We start from the raw sequence: 19,749 nt of genomic DNA, 5'->3' as shown, positions 1-19,749 counted from the left end.
CAACAATAGACAGAAGTTGGTACCAGGGAGTGTTATTGCTGGGATAGGCCTGATCATACTTTTGTTTGGAAGAATGAAGATGAGGGATTTGGATTAGAAAAGCAGTTGAATGCTTTAAATGGCGCTTAATGGGCCATCCTAGTAGGAACACGGAAGACAATGGTGGTGATTTGAAATGTGGGAACTCAGCTTAAGATGTTTAAGTGGAGAAGAATGTTAGCATGTAGCCTAGAGACTGCTTATGTGATATTTTTGTGAAACATGTGTCTGCTTTTTGCTCTTGCTTGAAAAATCTGCCTGAGACTAAATTGAAGAGTTTTGAATTAATTGATTTGGCAGAGGAAATCTCCAAACAGCCTAGTATCAACTCTGTCTTGTGGTTATCAGTGTTAACTCTATTGAACATCTATAATGAAAAGGAGCAAGTTGAGCAAGGAAAGTTACAAAATGAACAATATAAGGAGAAAAGGGGTACCAGAAAGTGTAATGGAGCTAAATCCTATGTTCAATGAAATTAACAATTAACATATTGAAGAAAATGCTGGAGTTAAATGACATAAAGGGAGTGGTGACCTCAGTGTGAAAAGGAATTAAAGAAAAGTTTAGGGCTGGGTGTGGTGGTACACACCTTTAATCCAATTTCTCTAGAGATAGAGGCTACTGGATCTCTGAGTTTGAGTCCAGCCTGTTCTACAGATGGAGTTTCAGGACAGCCAAGCTTAGGCCGAAAGAAACCATCAAAAACAGAAAGCTGGTGAAGATTGTCTCGAAAAAACAAAGGGGAAAAAAAAAAGAAAGATGGTAAAGATGTAATTGAACAAAGAGGCCATATTCCAGCCCCAGCAAGCAGTAGAACTTGGCAGCTTTGGCAATGGAGTTCTGTCTGTAGAGTCAAGGATACAAGAAAGAGGTTATGGATTCTCCCTACCAGACTAAGGAAAGCCACAGAGTTCAGGTGTGTGGCAGGTGTATCCCTGGGTGTAGGCCCAGAGAGACTAGTATATGAAGTTATGAAGGTGAAGCCTAAATTTCCTCAAAATATTGGGGATGTCAGAGTCTTGGTATACCTGCTGAGGAGAGTGGCCAACAAGAAGTGGAACCAGCTCAAGAGAAAGAAGTGTGTTGCAGTCAACAAAGATGAAAGGAGTTGAAGATCTGAGAAGGATTTATCATATATGCAAATATGTTTACATATTCACGTGGGACCGAAAAATGTTGTCAACTGAGAATACTACTCAAATAATTAATAAAGGTAACATACAACTTTACAAAAATGTTCATAGACAATTTCAAAACTTATTCTCTCAAGTACACATCCACAGAACTTAGTCTGAGTTTACTGGGTTTATAAGAAATCAATATAGCTTTCCAGGCTAGGATGTGACTTGGTGGTAAAACACTTTCCTAGACTTTGGGAGACCCTGGGTTTGATCAACAATATGCTCAAAAAACCAAGGAGACATAAGTTTCTTGTTAAACAACAAAATATTCATTTTATGGGCAATGACAGTCTGAGAACAAGTTGATTCAAAATGAAAGAAGCTAAAAGGAAGTCCTTCAACAACTTCTGCTCATAGGGATTTTCACCATCATCTTGATCTTTCTTAACCCTGACATCATTACAGTTCCTCTTCAATTTATAGGAGCTTCCTGCATCTCAGCTAAATTGACAGTTTCCAGTTTAACCTTATTCTTCTCTCCATTTTAACCAAATCCACTTCTCTCAGGAACTCAAGCCTTCTCTCAATTTGGATAACAAATTGGATAAACAAACAAGTTTACCCTGTTTGTCTTGTGTCAGTGGGTTTTCATGGGTATTCTTTGCATACTCAGGACATCTGGCACTGACTAGAGATATTTTCAGTTCTGCTGGCATATAGGGCATACAGGACATCCATTGTGTTCAGACCTCCCACCCACAAACAAATTATCCAAAAGACAACAGAATGTCATGGAGCCAAGGCTTGGAAACACTGTTCTACTATACCCATTATATTCATGATGACCAATATTATAATAGATGAAAAATGGCAGTCAGCATGATTTCTGACTTCAAGGATCTCACAATCTATTTAAAGAGACAAAACGTTTTCATGTTCCTTTTTTAGACTGTGTGTGTGTGTGTGTGTGTGTGTGTGTGTGTGTGTAAATATGTGCATGTGTGAATGCAGGTGTCTGAAGAGTCCAGAAGAGGGCATCTAACTCCATTAGAGCTGGACTTACAGGCTGTTATGAGCCACCTAACATGGGTGTTGTGAATGAGACTTGGGTCCTCTGCAAGAGTAGTCCATACACTTAAAACACCGAGACATCATCACCCTAGCACCATTACACAAGTTTTCAACTCAAGAGAATAATTATGTATGAGCATAATGGTTATCAAATAGGGCTTGAACTAGAAAGCCTTCTAAAAACACATGCGAGGCATCTTGAAACACAGGGACAGAGAAGGAAGAAGATCCTCTCTGGAGAAGAAAAAGCAGCAAAGTTGACCATAGATTAGTGGGAGGTCACTCAGGAGGCCTGGGTAGCTATTAAAATGAGTAAGTGCTCATGAAAGAACAGGAAGCAGCTATTCATAATTGGTATGGGATGGTGGGGTCCTCAACTTCCAAACTGAGGAGTGTTACTCTGTCTGCAGGAAATTCAAAGAAGTTTCTGATCAGGAGAATTACTGCATAAATGTCAACGATGTGAGTATACTGATGAGGTGATGGTGTGCACAGTGAACTGGAAATGACTCAGAGGCAAAGGGAGCAATTGATCAGAGAAATTATAGATCAGGTTAGACCCAGTCAACCATGATTTGTGCTTATGACAGGAAGAGGTGAGCTTTGGAAACCACCAAGTGAAAAGCAGAGAGAGGCCTTGATCTAAGGCAATGCAGTCAACCATGCCTCTGCCTTCCGAAGCCCTAGGCACCTGTTCATTCCCACACCAGCCCGTCTTTGCTCCATTCAGTGATATACTTCCAGTTTCCTCTGACAATTCTCCAATATGTCCTTTGGAACTCCTGCAAACCAGCACACATCCTGTGTTTGCTTTTTACACCCCCTCACTCAGCCTCTGCTGGTATTCCGCCGGCTTTAGTGTTACTGTCAGCCTATGGTTATGCCAGTTAGGTCTGTGTAGATGCAAAGCCTACAAAGAGAGGATGGGCAGAACACAGAGAAAGGCACTTGGAGATTTCTTGAACTCTGATTTCAGATATGGCATACATTCAAAGGGAAGGAAATGTGTTCATCTCTCTGAGAAGTAAAGAACTTTCTAGAAAGCCTTCCAACATTACTCAGTGAATGATAAGTAGTTTCTACTGAGTGGAGTTTTTAAAGGAAGTCCTCTAAACAAGGTCCTCTGTAATATCTAGGCCTCATCCTCAGGAAATGAAAGTTTGAAAAAATCATTTTTAAAAGGAAATATTTTAGGACTGTTAAGACGGCTCAGCAGGCAAAGGTGCCTGTCACCAAGTCTGATGACCTGAGTTTGACCTCAAGGACCTACATGGTAGGAGGAGAGAACCAACAATTCCCACGAACTGACCTCTGACCCCCACGTGCACCATGGCACGTGTGCATGTACACACGTACATGAATAAATATTGTAAAAACCTAAAGAGAATTATCCCATTGATTGTAACAGTTTTGTATATGAACGTAACCTAAATGAGTCTCCTGCAGTACCCAGAATGCTATATTTTCTTTGAAAGTATATTTTTTATTACATTTTTGTTATATATAAGTCAAAGTGTTAACTTCCTAGAGCAACTGGACTTTGAAAATATCTATGAAAAATATGAAAAGGTATCACTAAAAATAGAACTTGCAAACATGAGTTTCACTCAGAGGAGGACACTTCCTGGTGCAAACTTGTGGCCCTCAGGTTGTATTGCCTTTGACCTCTCTGACCAGCTGATGGCCACACATTCACGGTTTTCAGGTGCTTTCTCCTCACAAAGAGCTTTTTTGTCTTCTCTCCTTCTTTCTTTGTTCTCAGCAGGATGCCCTAATCTTAGGTCCATCATATGTACACATTGCAAGGGGTCAGGACAGCTAATGGCTCTTCTAAGTTTTGGGACTCAGTATTTTAAAGAAAAATGCTTATGCATTTCTACCTGAAATAACCAGCAATTACAAATACCCAGCAGCTATTAAAAGCGTGGTTTTTTTTTTCAAAAAGCTATTAGAAGATATTAAAACAATACACACAGAGCTGATATAATCAATTATTTTCCTCACCACAGAAAACTAAAACTCTTTACCCAATTTTTCATACAAGGACTTTCCCCCATGATCTTGGTTATAGGTGTGAGGTAGAGGTCAGTAAAAACAACATTCACCACACTCGATGTATTATACTACACAAGCATCAATAGATGGAGGAGCGATGGGAGATTGGAAATTAATTGTGTGACTGGTTTCTCTAAGCCACGACAGGGGCCAGGATGAGAACTGAAAAGCAGGGGGGAGTATGGATAATGGCGGTCACTACAGAGCCTCAAGTCTCAACTACAACCATGGAGGGCAACTGTTGGAGGAAAGGGCAGTGGAGACTGCAGCAAAGACTTAGGCCTGTGAGCAGGTGGAGAGGGGAAGGCAGCGGACGGGGCTCTCACCGAGTGGGAAGTGTTCTTGGAGGCTGTCGTTCGAGGTGCTTATAACAGCAGATGGGATCAAAGGAAACCTAAGGAAGATCATAAAAGGACGGCAGGACTCTGGATTCCTGTCTTTCATTTCCTCTTTGCCTTAATACACAATGTCGTTTTGGTTTCTATTTCATAGTGTGGGATAAATTTACAATGAAATATTACATCTCTTATCCTCCTTGGCAGATAGAAGTAACCACAAAGACTAAGTTCCAGCTAGTTTATATAGAAACAAAAATAATTGAGTGGAGCCATTAGAATGCTACTTAGGGGAGCCTGTCAGATATGCCCATATCTGTGTTCTTGCTGGGAACGGAGAGCTACAGCTCTTTTGTGACCAGTGGTCTTAAGAATGGAAAGAAAGATGGAGCAAAACAAAAAATCATAACATTAGCCCCATTCCTTGTGTCATTGTCGTGCCCAAATACAACTACTCCTACCTGACTAGTCTCAGACACCAGGATGTGGAATACGAACTTAACCTGTTCTTGTCAAGACAGACAAGGGGTATTTTGTTTTGCTTTTTGGATATACAGTAGTTGGAAGTCCTATTAGTAACGACTAGTACAGGAATAGAAAGTGTCCTGTTTTTTATATCTACATTATCAAACATTCATGCAGGCATGCAAATGGCTTCATTTATACATGTAAGTAACCAGAAAGCACGTGCCCATTTTTGAAAACTGTGAAACTGGCTCTCCACTTTTGTGCAAGCTGACCTGCCTAGTAATCACTAGTTCCACTGCAGGGTGGCTGTCAAGCATCAGCAAAAATGGCACTCCTAATCTTCATTATTCTGTGACTTGGGTCATCCACCTGACCAAAAGGAGAAAGGATAGATGATTTGTTTTCCTTTAGTAGCAATCTCCTAAGCCACCCAAAGCAGATGGTGCACTGAACCCGGAGGAAACACACTGTGCCTATAGATGCCACAGGTAATCAGAGGGGGAAAGATGGCATCTCTCATCTCTGTGTGGACCAAGAACAAGAGAAATGGACCACATTTGATGGTGCGCTGTCCCTGCCACCCTCACAGCTGAGTAAACAAAAGTCACATAAGGATCACAGAGCTGAGATATTTTCCTCCCTTCAAAATCAGTTACAAGAATGAAGCCCACATAGGGAAACCACACTCAAAACTCACTCCAACGTTCCTGTCATATCTCCTAGAGGCTTAGAATAACTGCTAAGTCACTGTTTTGACTAGAAAATGAAACAAGTCTCCACAGTCAAAGCAAACACAGCTCTTTGACGACCCAGTGCAATTTCTGTTTAACTGCATGCTAAAATTTTACTCAGAACCATCCTAATTGTTGCAACTGGGGATCTGAGAGCTCAACAGTGCTACCTAACTCTGATGAAATAATATTAAGTTATCCAAGGCCAGGGGACAGTTGATCTCACATCAATTTTATAATATTTCATATGTAAGTGAATCACACTGGACGTTAAGGGCCAACATCTGTAAATAAGGACATGTTAAGATGCCAAGAGGACAAGTGTTCTGGAACGTGATGAGGACAAAGCCAACCTAAGCCCTATCCTTGACAGGGATTTTCTTAACATAAGAAGGCCTTTGAGTCTTAAAGTGTCATCTGCAACAGTTGCTGTAGTGTTGTGCCTTCTCCTCCAGATCACCTTACTTAGGAACAAGGTGACAAAAGGCATTCAAGAGCTGAGGAGAAGAATGAACAGCTGTAAAGCCAAGAGACTCCCGTAACTCCCAGTCACTCCATGGAGCTGATTTGGATAGATTTGAGGGGTGGGAATGTAAATATGAAGAGAATATCCTTTTCAAAGCCCAGTTGACCTTGGAAGCGAAAACGCTGCTAAAAGCAACATGAAATACCTCACTGCTTATTAATAGAAGCTGGAAGAAATGGAGACAGAGTTTTATAAAGAACTCTTGGAAAGGGCCCTGAGCCATCAAGAGGTAGAACAAAGCCCAGCATGCAAGATCTCCAGAGAAACAACTCTAAGCTTGCTACAAACACTATGTTGTTGTGTCTATTATTCAACAAGTTCAAAACATTCAATTCCTGCTGTAATTAAAAAGTGTAAATACCTCTGATTATCATTTAAAAGGCTATCTAGTAAATGTTCTCTTGAACACTAAACTAAAACCATTGAACTACATTTCATGGAGCTGAATTCCTTGCTGTAGTACCCATATAAGGCAGGAAAGAAGTGGACATTGGCATTGTATCAGCCCAGGTTAAGTGAGTTGACCAATTTCAGTAAAAATTCCTTAATTTGGGTCAATGTTCAATCTACTCCTCTGATGGCTTAAGGAAGATGAGGAAGGCCAGCATTTGAGGTAATTTGGGAAAGAGGGAGGAGAGATAATAATAAAATGCTAGGCAGAAAGGGATGGTAGTAGAGGTTGGGGTCAAATGCATAATAGTATTTAAGTGACATTTCTAAGGAAAAGGTACCTTGAAGAAACAGTCTACAATTTCCATAGACTCTAACGGAATATGCTACAATATTTAAAAATACAATAATCTTTGTTTTTGCTTGCTGTGTGCATAAACACTAGATTCTGAAGCTGTAATGGCGTATTGCTACATCTAAGGTTTTTCAGCTTTTTGCAAAAGTGACCTTTACTATAATAAACAGTTTAATTAACAATGAGCTAGAGTCAAAAAGCCAGGACCAATAGATCGATAGCCATTTAAAGCATGAAGTTAAATAACAATGCCTTCCAAAAACTTTCAGCAAGAACTTGCTTTATTTTTACCCCTGGAACACGCAATCCAGATGAATTTCTCAAGTGCCTATTCCATCTCTCACTGATAGTCTTTATTCCTAGAAACTGTGACTATTTATTAGGAAGAGCCGATAATTTTTTTGTTGTTTTGTTTTTGTTAAGGTGGCAGTCTATAGCAAGATGCACACTGGAGCTTGGGTTTTTATTTCTAAATATCTCTTTTCAAAGAGGAAAAACATGGCCTTGGAAGGAAAGATACAATGTTTTTCATGACAAAAGCAGAAAAGCAGTTTTAGATGTTGGAGATCTATGCAAGCATGTGGATTGGCATGGTGAGTTCCCAGTAGCCAGATTTGAGATGAATTTTGGAGATCTATGCCAAGTACATGGATTGGCATGGTGAGATCTCACTGGCCAGACTTGGGATGGTGTGTATGTTAAGAAGAGTAATGATGCCAACTGATAAAAACTGAACAACAGAATCCATGGGTTTGGAGAGATTCTAAAAACATACGAGAACCTAATGCTTCTTTGTAGAGGATGTCAGGTAGCATGAAAGATGTATGATAAAACTGGAAAAGCATGATATTATAAGCACCATTGAAATAATGTGAAAACGGCATCTACAGGATACCAGGATGTGAAGTCTCAGCTCATGCTATGGATAATCTAATATGTATGAAATGTTAGTGAGATAAGAATTAGTCATGATGGGATTTCTGGATATTCACTAGACCCATTCTTTCTTCCATCAATTTAAACTTTATTGAATAAAAAAGAGAGAAGTGGTTGATAACATGGATACCTAGATAGTTTTGTGAGTGTGTGTGTGTGTGTGTGTGAGAGAGAGAGAGAGAGAGAGAGAGAGAGAGAGAGAGAGAGACTGAGAGAGAGAAGTGATTGATAACATGAATATCTTTGATAACATGAAGACTGTGTGTGTGTGTGTGTGTGTGTGTGTGTGTGTGTGTGTGTATGCGCGCGCACCATTGGTATTTTTCAATGTGTTGTTGATTAGGAGATGTTGGAATAAGATAGGTGGGTGAGGTTCCAGACCTTCCACTGGGCAAATAAATGAACTATAAATATTACTCAGCTACCTTTCCCCTTCAAATATAGATGAGAAGCTCAAAATTCATCTTTTGCCTTTACTTAACAGAAAACTCATAAGACTCAGATTGAAATTGCACTCTAAAATAAAGTACATAGGACAATAGCCCTTACAACATAAACATTTATTAAACTAGGGTTCTAAAGATGGCAAAGAGGAAAAGCCCCCTCTCTGGGACACTGCATTAAGAACTGTGGATGTAAAATTAAATGAGACCAATCCCTCACCCTGGGACAGATAGGTCCAATAGAAGAGACAGGAGCAAGCACAGGTGACTTGAGAACAAAGGATGCAGAAGAAGCACTGACTGGTCCTGTGGATTTGGGTAAGTTAGAAAATGTTGTAGAAAGTAGTGCTAACAGATTGTTACGATAAATCTTTCTGCCAAAAGCCACCAAGCCCCACCGCCATGTGTGCGCTCTACGCCAGCCGCCCACCGAGTTAGGGCCCAAATAAATACAGAGAAACTTGTATTAGGTACAATGTTGCTTAGCCAATGACTAGGATTCCTCATCTGTTAGCTCAGTCTTAATTATCATAAATCTATGTATTTTATAAGACTTATCTTATCAGATGCCTTATTGGCGTCCCTCCTTGTTGGTGGATCACATTGTACCACTGAAGGAGGTGAACGGGAAAGAGGGACCCTTCCTGTTTCTCCTTCGCTTAAATATGAGTCTCCTTGCTATGTCATTTCCTGTCTGGATCATCACTTCTCTACTACATTTCCCAGAATCCTCTTTGACTCCTAGTCCTGCCTAACTTGCCGTTTCATTGGCCAAACAGTATTTTATTTAACAGTCAATAAGATAAACATACACAGTACATTCCCCATCAGAGGATGCTCACAGGGGACCAGCTAGCACAGTACAACAATTAATCAGGAAATAAAGAAACACATCATAGTACTCAACTAGCTTGAATTTATCTTGCCTATTTTAGTTGAAGATTTGATCCTCTCTATTTTCAAGCTCACTGAAGAGTCATCATAAAAGCCATAAAAATTTTAATGTAGCCATCTTTACTTTCTTCAGTAACAAAAAGCCCTGTGCTTAAAAGGTTCACTAATACGCGAATCAAGCCACACATTATTTCAAAAATTAAATCAATATTATAGCTGGGCCTAGACTGACATAATGTGGAATATTTATGAATTTGGCCTTTTCAGTTTCTTTTTAAGGAACTGTTACTTGTTCTCTGATAGAAAACCCTAGCCAAAATCTTATAGCCTAAATGCCCACTAGAATAAAACTGCTAAAGAAGAGAGGACACAATGGTTGTTCTCCCTTCTAGCATGTGGATTTCAATCCAGGCCTCACCCACCATTAGAGGGCCCTCCCTAAACCACGATTTCGGGGTGGTATTCTCCTCCGATACTCACTCATTGAGTCCCTTTCATTTGACTTATCTAATCATCCTTGGTTGGGCACTTAGGATAGCATTCAAACCATATCCTAGGACTGAATCCTTCCCAGACCTCTTGCTTCATCTCCAACCACATACAGTTAACTGTGGTTCCCAGGAAGCAACACTCTAAATCTCCATGCTGTCACATAGAATGCCCTTCTCCCCTTGTCTGTTAGGCTCATAGCTCAGGCTTCACTACTCATTTTAAGCTTCACTATCACCAATATTTGCGTTAGCCTCTTGTACTAAGTACAGCCTTCCTCGGGGCTTTTCTAAGCCTCTGTGTATATGTCTATTATAATCACAAACACATATATTTCCATCTACATATTTCACAGTATGTTTTGAGTTTTACAAATCTAGCTCCCAGACCTTGAGTTCTTTAAATATACAGAAGCTCCCTTGAAATGCAACAGTCTTCTGACAAAGACAGCCATGACAGGTATACAAGGTGTTAAAAGAGCACTGAAGAATTTCTCTGCACGGATGTGGGAGTCAGAAAGATGCCAGGGGCTGCTTTCAGGACCGTGCACTGCATCTGAAAGGATGAGCAGACATTTATCATGTGGACAGCGTAAGGGACTCAGCATGAGCAGCGTAAGAAAGGGCCAGAGAGGCGCAGAAGGCAGAAAAGGTCTGAACTTGAAGGGGCCATGCTAAAGGGGGGAAAAAAAGAAAAAGAAAAAGAAATCCTTTCAACAGAGGGCAAGCTGAAGATCCCGGTCAGGGTCCTATCCAGAGCTGTGACTAATCATTGGATTATGCACAGTAGATTAAAGGCATGTAAACTGACTTCCTTTCCAAACCTTAAGAGTTAATGAAATATAAAGTCACAAGAGAGGCAGAGTGAAGAAATTAATTTTCATAGTAAATTATCCTTCCTAAAAATAATAACCTGTTTATTAAGATCATATCTCCTTCATATTTTGTTTGATTTTTTTTGAAAAAAATCAGGGTCTCTACACAGCCCAGCCTGCAATGGAACTCATAGAGCCACCCCTGCCTCCCAAAAGTTGGGATTAAATGCATGTGTCGCTGGGCCTGGCTGCTTCATAGTTTATGGTTCCTATAAAATAGAAGTTCCTATCCATTAGACATTTAGCAGTGGACTGAACTGAATGGATGGCACACTGCAGAACTGTTACTATTGGTATAAAGGTGTCTAAAACACAGGCTTACCTTCACAGGCAAACACTCCAGCAGAACGAATAATGTTGGTTCACAAACCACCACCATAGCTTGGGGTAGCATGAACCAGGTTCCATGCAAATGCAATAACAAAAGGTAGAGAAGGGGCAGCGGTCAGCTGTGACAGCAAGGGCGACATACAAAACAGAGTGGCATTTGAACTGGGGCTTGACTCAGTTAGGAGGGTGTACAAACTCAAAAAACAACCCTGCTCGTCCTTCCCAGGAACCATTCACTTTCTGCCCAACATCTGTCTATAGTTAGAAATGGTAGGGACATAAAATAGTAAAGGCTAACCAGAGAGAAAGACAGTCTCCTTATAGAGAATGACCTTTCTTCAACCCTTGAGATGAAGAAATGCTGAATCATTGGTTCCATTCAAATGTGAGCCGAAGGGCAAACCGAAAGGAATGTCTACACAAACTGAAAACTAGAAAACATTTCAGCAGCTGTGACAGGACAGTGCCTATGACACATTCTTTTGCTTAAATCTGACCCCCTATTAGGTATTTGTGGCAATTATCAAGTTGGCTGGAAGGGTCCAAGAGCAGGAAGGAAGACATGCGTGGTCCATGGTGGGGGGAACCAGAGTCAGCCTGTGCCTTCCGGCCCCCACGCTGTTGTTATACATCACTCCAAAGTCTCTCAAGTGTTCCACACTCCTCACATCCCAGATTGGCATCAACATTCACACCTTCTCCTGTGTTCTATAGTTCACCAAGTGACACAGCGGAAACTTTTGAGTCCTCCTTGATTCCATCTTCTTCACTCCCCTCCACAACAGCCACTTTGTTGAGAGTGAGTATTGGCCAGCCCCCGAGCTAAGTGCTCCATAAATATGTTCTTATCTCATCCTTACTTAATAGTCCTATGAGGTAGGACTCTCAGCTGCCTCTCGGAAAAGATCCTCACCAAACCCTGTCCCGCCACTGCCTTCATGCTGTGACTCCCCATCACTGGCTTAGAGTTTTCCATAACCTTACTATCCTTTACTTAAAACCATGTTGAACTTCTCCATGTGGGCTGTAGACTCCAGATCCGAACCTCAAATAGTTATTCCTTAAATTGCCAAAGAGGAAGTTCCAAAATTAGCCCCAAACCTCAAATGCCTTCATGTGCCAGGCACTTGCCCTGAAGGAAGTCAGCATGTGCTTCTTCCGTCCGGTTGCTTCTTAACAAACTCTAGCCCACAGGTTCCCAGAAGCAAGGCCAAGTGGCATCCATGTTTCCCGTGAAACACTGACAATTTCAAAAACAAGCTCAAACACCCTGACCAGAAAGAAACCCACCTATATGTTAGGCTTGACTCATCAACACTGGCTGATATGATCTAAAATAGTGTGCAATTTCCTTGTTTAAAATCTTCACTGTGGTACTTTAGTACCTTGTGGTCAAGGCTAATTTATTTAATATGACATCAAAGGCTCCCGGAGACATTCCTACTTGCTTCTCTTATCAGACATCCTTCAAACACACATCCCACTGCTGAACAAGGATCCATACGTTTCCCGGAATGTGCTCATTTTGGCTTCTGAGATCTTCTCGATGTTTTCTGTCTTCTAAGAGTGCCCTTCACTCGCCTTATCCATCACAATTTAGCTGTGTCATCACAGCCCATCATTCCTGGTTGATGGCACCATCCACTGAGAGGCACACTCCCAGTATCCATCATCAAAACACATCACATTACAATGCATCTCTCTCATCCAGTGCTATGTGGACCTTAAGCATTGATGCTGAGTTGCATGAAGGCACTGTTGCTGAGATGTCTGCATTGGTGCCCCCAAGATCAAGCACATCGTTCTACTCAACACATTACCTGCTGAACAGATCAATGAACTGAACACCATGGAGCCTATAAATTTACCATTGCTCCTACTCAGCAGGACAGATTCTTTCTCTGAACTTCCTCAACTCTTCTAAAAATATTTATTATTATTATTATTATTGGGAGAGGGGAGATACATGTGAGGGCATGAGTGCCATGGTATGTGTGTGGAGTCAGTTCTTTCCTGTCTACCTTTATAAAGGTTCCAGAGTTGATCCCAGGTCACCTGGCCATGCAGCATTTGCCCACTGAGCCATCTTTTTTTGCACATTCTCTACACTTTATCTCTAACGTCTTCCTATGTTAGAATTATAAAAGGAACAAAGACCAACCATCTTATCTATCTGAGCCCCTTGACAACCAAGGTCCATTCTTTGCTCATCTGTGTGCATTCCTGGCTCCTAACTTTATCTCCTAGGAAATCATAGTAACTGTAAATGCTAAGGTTCATAGTTCAACGCGATTTTCTTCTAGTTATTTTCCTAAGTGCAAGCACTGTGAGCTAACCAAAACTGTTCCACTGAGGGCCTTATGGAAAGACATTATTCGAAACATGGGAAGGAAGTGGTGCCAACCAAAGACAGCGCAAAAGGTTTTATTTTAGCAACAAACAACTAGAAAGACTTCCTACTTCCAATGAATTTTTAGCTGCAAAAGATGGACATGGGAAACGAAAGGCAATTTAAACATGGTATACTCTTCATCCTACAATGCAGGGAAACACAGCTCCGAGCTCTGTTTGTGATCTTCATGTCAACCAACACATTCATCAAGAGCTGTTTAAACATAAGTTGACATAACAATATGGACGGAGGAAATATCTCAGGCACCACCCTACATGAAAAGCTGCAGGCATTTAAGGACATCTGAGAGAGGACGAATTAGTCTTCCCCCAGGAAGAAATCCCCTAAATGGTTATCCAATATAACCAACTCCTAAGTGTCAGCCTTTAAAAACATATACATACAAGCAACACTATACGGACTCAGTAGGTTGCATTTATATACTTATTTGCATATGTATATGTAACAATAATTAAGGGAAAAAGGGCCATCAATATGAGAGGGGGTATATGAGAGAGGTTGGAGGGAGGATGGAATAATGTAATTATACCATAATTAATTTTTTTTTAAAGAAGAGTTATTCTAGGATGCTGGATCTGGTAGTCTACACCTGTAATCACAGAATTTGGGAGGTCCAGGCAGGAAGATTCAGAATTTTATGTCAGCCTGGATTACATAGTGAGTTTGTTTGAAGCTGACCTGGGGGTAAATAGATATACATAGATAGAGATAGTTTATGGGGAGGAGGAGGAGGAGGAGGAGGAGGAGGAGGAGGAGGAGAAGAGAAAGAGAGAGAGAGAGAGAGAGAGAGAGAGAGAGAGAGAGAGAGAGAGAGAGAGAGATTGTTCTGTATGTAGGATTCTACTCAGGGCCAGAAAAACCCTCCCCCCAAAATTTTGACTCTCTCACCAAATGTTCTTGAAATCCTACCTTTAAAATGTCTCCATGTCATGGGATGGCATCCTCCAGCAACCACCTTGTGTTACCTCCTTAGAACAGACTGCATGTTTTACTTTTGTATTATCTTACCCCACTTGCTCACTAAAAATGGTGAAAGTCTTGCTAAATGACCATACTCACTGTGCAGATGTTTTAACCAAGGAATACTATTGCATCAAAGCATCAGGTTGAGGGTATGTTCAATATCCAGCTTGTTATTTGACACAGTAAAAATATTTCTTACCTGAATTATTCCACGAAGAACTAATGAACACAAAACACAGTTCCCACAGGTTAGTGATGGGTTGGCGTTAGTAATTTGGTGGACTTTGTTTTTCTAGATTTTCATCTTTAAACATTAAAATTTTAAACTGCTCTTTAGGTTAGATTGGAGGTCAGTTTTTTAGATTTGTAAAAACAAGAGGGAGAAATAGAAACTGAGAGGGAAGAGTTTAATCTAAGGACTCAGTTAAAGTTAGCTTAAAATAACTAAAAGCAGAAAAAGAAAAAACCATCCTGTGGAATAATTTCCCCCAAATAAGCTACTCAAAACCAAGTAATGTTAAGTCTTGTAGCTTTATAAAGTGTCATTCAGATGTTATGGCTTTCAAGACATATATTAGCCAAAATTATGTCAAGAAATATGTTCATCTAACCTTTGAGTTGGCACCTTATCCTTGCTAGTCTCTGCCTTAAGACGTAGAAAGCTGCAAAACAAATGGCCAAAAAAAGAAATTCCAGATCTTTTCTCTGTAAGGAGGCAGGGCTTGGGTATGACCAACTTGTTACATTCCCGGAGACTTACACACATTCAACTTTCAGTGCTTTTCTGAAACAAACAAAAAAATATCTAGGACATGTTTAAAATAGTAGTATTTTAGTCATCATTTTTTTATTAGAAAACATTTGTAACAAAAATATTAAGCAATAATTGAAGTTATGCTATTCTTCTATAGTCTAAATTCTTTTAAAACATTTTAAAACATTTTTGTGTGTGTGTGTGTGTGTGTGTGTGTGTGTGTGTGTGTGTGTGTGGTTATGTACAGGTGCACGTATACCGCAGTGTATATAGGGAGACTAGAAGACAACTTATCTGAGTTGGTTCTCTCCTTTGGCCATGTTGGTCCTGGGGATCGCACTCAGGCTCTCAGGGATGGCAGCAAGCATCTGTACCCACTGAGCCACCTTGACAGCCATCATGATGGCCACCTATAGTCCAAATTCTAATAAAATATTTCAGAGCTTTTTTTGATGCTGCATCTTCCAATATTTCATTTTCAAAACACTAACTGTTGGCTCCTAGAGCCAGTATCCTTTTATTTAAATCAATGTTGGACAAAGCATCTGAATTTTTTTAAAAAAAACTTTGGCTCAACCAATACCCAGGGCTGGTAGTTCTCACATTGGCAGCCATTCACTTACCTTTTTCTCACATACTGTATGCTCCCTTTTCTCTCCAGCTTTGGGGAGGACATATGAACGTTTGTTTTCTTCCCTTTCACAGCACTGTCTTCTTGCATGGATGCTTTGGTTGTCAATAGCAACAAGAATCAACTGTAAAACCATAGCCATTTCTCGTGGAGATGCATAAATATCCCCATTAAATGAAAGCGAAGGGAAGAAACTCAAAACACTTCAAACAATGGCCAGTGTTGGACCAGCTTACAGCCCAAGGGGTGAGAGAAGAGATGGTTTATATTAGTTCTCTTTAGGATGGACGCCTTCCCTCTTTAAAATAGAAAACATCCACTTTAACTATGACCCTTTCATGTACTTGTCTAATTTATTAGAGTCTTTTTAGAGTAACAGAAGAAGAATTTGTAGGTCTGACTTGACTCAGAGAAATAATTTTAACTATTTATCCAGAATAATTCCACAGTTTTTATTATAGGCAAATATTACATTTTCTTGCCAAACTTTTTGATTTGTTGTTTATATGTGACGTGATTTGTGTGCAGGCATGTATGCATGAGTGTGTGTGTGCGTGCTGCATACATGTGAGAATGGGGGTGTGTGTGTCAGTATGAGCACATGCAGAGGCTGGAAGAAGACACTCGGCAGCTTCCTCTATTTTTCTCTGCCTTATTCTTGCCTGGAGACAGGTTCTCTTACTGAACTAGACGCTGGTCCTTTGGGTTAGGCTGGCTGCCAGCAAGCTCCCTCCTGGCATCTGCTTGCTTCTGCCTCCTAATGCTGGAGTTAGAGGAATGTGCAGTCACTCGTGGTTTTTTATATGGGTGCTGGGGGTTCAAACTCAGGTCCTCATGATCCACTGATCTAGCTCCACAGCCTTTGTTTGCTAGAATTTTAACTCATATTGGTTATGTTTATAATTTCTACTTTGTTTATATTGACTTTAGTTTTATAATAATCCATCATATCTTGATAGCAACCCATTTCTTTAAATGGAATAATGAAATGCATCAAGTATCATTTAAGAAAACACTGAAAATAAATCAAAGCATAAAGAACATTCTAGATGGCATATTTACAAGGTGTGTTTATGGCCATGATTATGCATAAGAAATAAGAATACTATTTATTTAATACATTCCATAACCAGTTTTGAAAATTTATCAGGAAAAATATTTTAAATTATGCTAAGCAAAGGAAGAGAGAGTCATTACAGGATAGAGAACGTCACTATTTTCAATCTAGCTCTCCACACAGACCAACATTCAATATCCTTATAATATCTTTAGGTTGGGTCACTTTATAAAAATTAGTATAAGTTAGCCTGAACAAACTAGATTTAGTAAATTTATTGGTGTAAGTATGCATTTTTCTTAAAACATCTAGCTTAAATCTCAACAGTGTTCCACATTCTAAAATTTAGATTTTAAAACCTATACAAAACTTATTTTTAAGTTAAAGGAATAGGCCAGATGGTGGTGATCCACACCTTTAATCCCAGCATTCAGGAGGCAGAGGCAGGTGGATCTCTTTGAGTTCCAGGCCAGCCTGGTCTACAGAGTGAACTCCAGGGCAGGCTCCAAAGCTGCACAGAGAAACCCTGTCTTGAAAAACCAAAAACCAAACCAAATCAAACCAAAAACCATGAAACAGAAGGCTTCCAGAAAGTTTCTGGGGTCTATTCTCTAATGTTGGATAAGGACATTTTCCTAGGAACCTACAGCACAATTTGAAAAGTGACCTAAAATAAACACCCTGCAGGTTTTGTGTCTTAGGTAGTGCAAGAAGCCCTAGGATGGCTTCATTAAGAGCATATCACACAGGAAAATCCATCCCACTTTCTCCTAATCACTTCTTTCTCCACAGCTATTGTAAATGGTCATGAGAGTTAAGTACATTCAACATTGTCACCACAGCCACTGGTTTATAGTTCAGGACTCTAGAGTAGTGGCTTACAACCTGTCCCAAGAGACTGACTGCTGCAGTTCATCTGAGACTTCTCACTGATAACGCACTGTGTTTTGCTATACACCACTAAAATTAATAAGTACAGTGATAAGTTTATGAAATAGTGACAAACCCAATAAAGTGAACTATTCAATGATTAGCTTTCCTACCTGCTGACACAGGTGGACATGGAGACAGCCCTGAGCTTCAGACAATGTTACAGGAAATGAGGGGAGATGCACTTCTGCTGTACAGTGTGTGTCTGTCATGTGTGTGAGCCCTGAGCTTGCTCTCTAGCAATGGAAGACAATATTTATAGCCACACGATGGGGGATGTCCTTCTGTATATATAGTTCTTTTATTGGTTATGAATAAAACACTGTTTGGCAAATATCCAATAGAGGCAGGAAGGTAGGTGTGACTAGGAAACGAGGAGAATTCTGGGAAAGGAAGGCAGAGTTGCCATGTGGAGACCAGAGAATAGGACACTCCAGGTGTTCTCTGGTATAATAAGGCCATGTAGAAATACATAGATTAGTAGTTATGGGTTAATAATTAAAACAGAGCTAGCCAATAAGAAGCCCTGGCCATTGGCCAATAGTTTAATAATTAATAAAGTGTTTGTGTGTTTATTTGGGGCTGAGAAGGGTGGCGAGACCTGGCGGGACAAGAAAACTACAGCAACAGCCATGCATGGTGGTATGCACGTGTAATAGCAGTGATCAAGAGGCAGAGGCAGAGGCAGAAGACCCAGAAGTTTGAGGGCAGCCTGGACTGCATGGTGAGAACTATAAGGGGTAGGAGGAAAATAAGTGAGGAGAAGTCAGACAAGGGCTAAGAACACAATACATAAGTTAGTAACTGAAAATACCCATGGTGCCCACCTTCTTGTTTGCAGTTTAAATTACTGTGAAGGGTTGTGAGATGCCCAATGGTTAGGCCATTTAAAACCTTTGGGTAGGAAACTTATGGATGGCACAATTACCACATGAGCTAGACTGAGGCACAGAGTGCCTTAAACATGGGGCCCAGCAGGCCAGGTGCCAAGTCCTCACTGGGACAAAAGTGATGGAAGAGTATGAAAGGGAAAGGAACAATGTTCCATCTGCCAAATCCTAACCGTCAGCTACCAAAACTAGCAAGCTTAGAAAGTTCTCCATATCCCAACCTTAAATTTTATAGTTTTCATTGTCAAAAACTTGGCATTCATCTGGGAAAATCTCTTCACAGTCAATTACCCAGCTTGGCTCAGTTACACACAAACATCCAAGATGACAGACAGCAGAACACAGGCATGTTAAGAACCTAGAAGAGCCCAGTTTTCAATGTTCCTTCACAACAATTAAAGATAGAGAACTCATTAGCTCAGAGAACAGGACATTCAGCAAATCTATACATTACTTCTTAGTAATTCTATACATTCTTGGCTCTAAAAAAACATTTCAAAATCCAAATATATGTATTGTTTATTTATGGTTTTAGAGACAGGGTTTCTCTTTGTAATAGTTCTATCTGTCCTGGAGCTTGCTTTGTAGACCAGGCTGGCCTCAAACTCACAAATATCTTCCTGCATCTGCCTACCCCTGCTTCCCAAGTTCTGGGATTAAAGGCATTTGCCACCATGCCTGGCTTCAAAACCCAATTTTTACATAAAAAGTGAAACTATATCAGAATCTTAAATTCCTAGCCATATATAAATAGATACCAAAATATAGTGAGTAGTTTAGTTCATTAGCAAATTTTAAAAAAACTCTCTAAAAATATCTCTCAAAATACCACATAACATAGAAAATGTAATATCCAGTAAAAATATTAACTGACATAAGTATATATCAAAATAGGAGATACTAAAGACTTTTGGGTTGTGAGGAGCTTATATTAGAAAAGTCTAGGGGCTGAAGGAATGGCTTGGTGATTACAAACACAAATAGTTATTGCAGAGGATCTCACTGGTTCCCAACATTCACACTGAGTTGCTCATGGCCACCTGCAATTGTAGCT

The 19,749-nt window shown here is 40.2% G+C and overlaps 1 protein-coding gene across 4 annotated transcripts in view; it reads right to left on the bottom strand.

The window, feature by feature from the left end:
• The window catches only part of Npnt (nephronectin), a 65,095-nt gene that overhangs the window by 32,778 nt on the left and 12,568 nt on the right, over positions 1-19,749 (bottom strand). For 2 of the 4 annotated variants that reach the window (XM_027395733.2, XM_027395735.2), the window contains exon 3: positions 15,045-15,095. The exons of the other annotated variants lie outside the window; for them this stretch is intronic. In XM_027395733.2, the coding sequence (XP_027251534.1) occupies positions 15,045-15,095 (51 nt within the window). The remainder of the gene's footprint in view (positions 1-15,044; positions 15,096-19,749) is intronic. 4 annotated transcript variants of the gene reach the window in all.

The sequence above is a fragment of the Cricetulus griseus genome (assembly GCF_003668045.3).
Source record: "Cricetulus griseus strain 17A/GY chromosome 1 unlocalized genomic scaffold, alternate assembly CriGri-PICRH-1.0 chr1_0, whole genome shotgun sequence".
NCBI lineage: Eukaryota > Metazoa > Chordata > Mammalia > Rodentia > Cricetidae > Cricetulus > Cricetulus griseus.
This window is presented reverse-complemented; position numbering and strand designations above follow the sequence as displayed.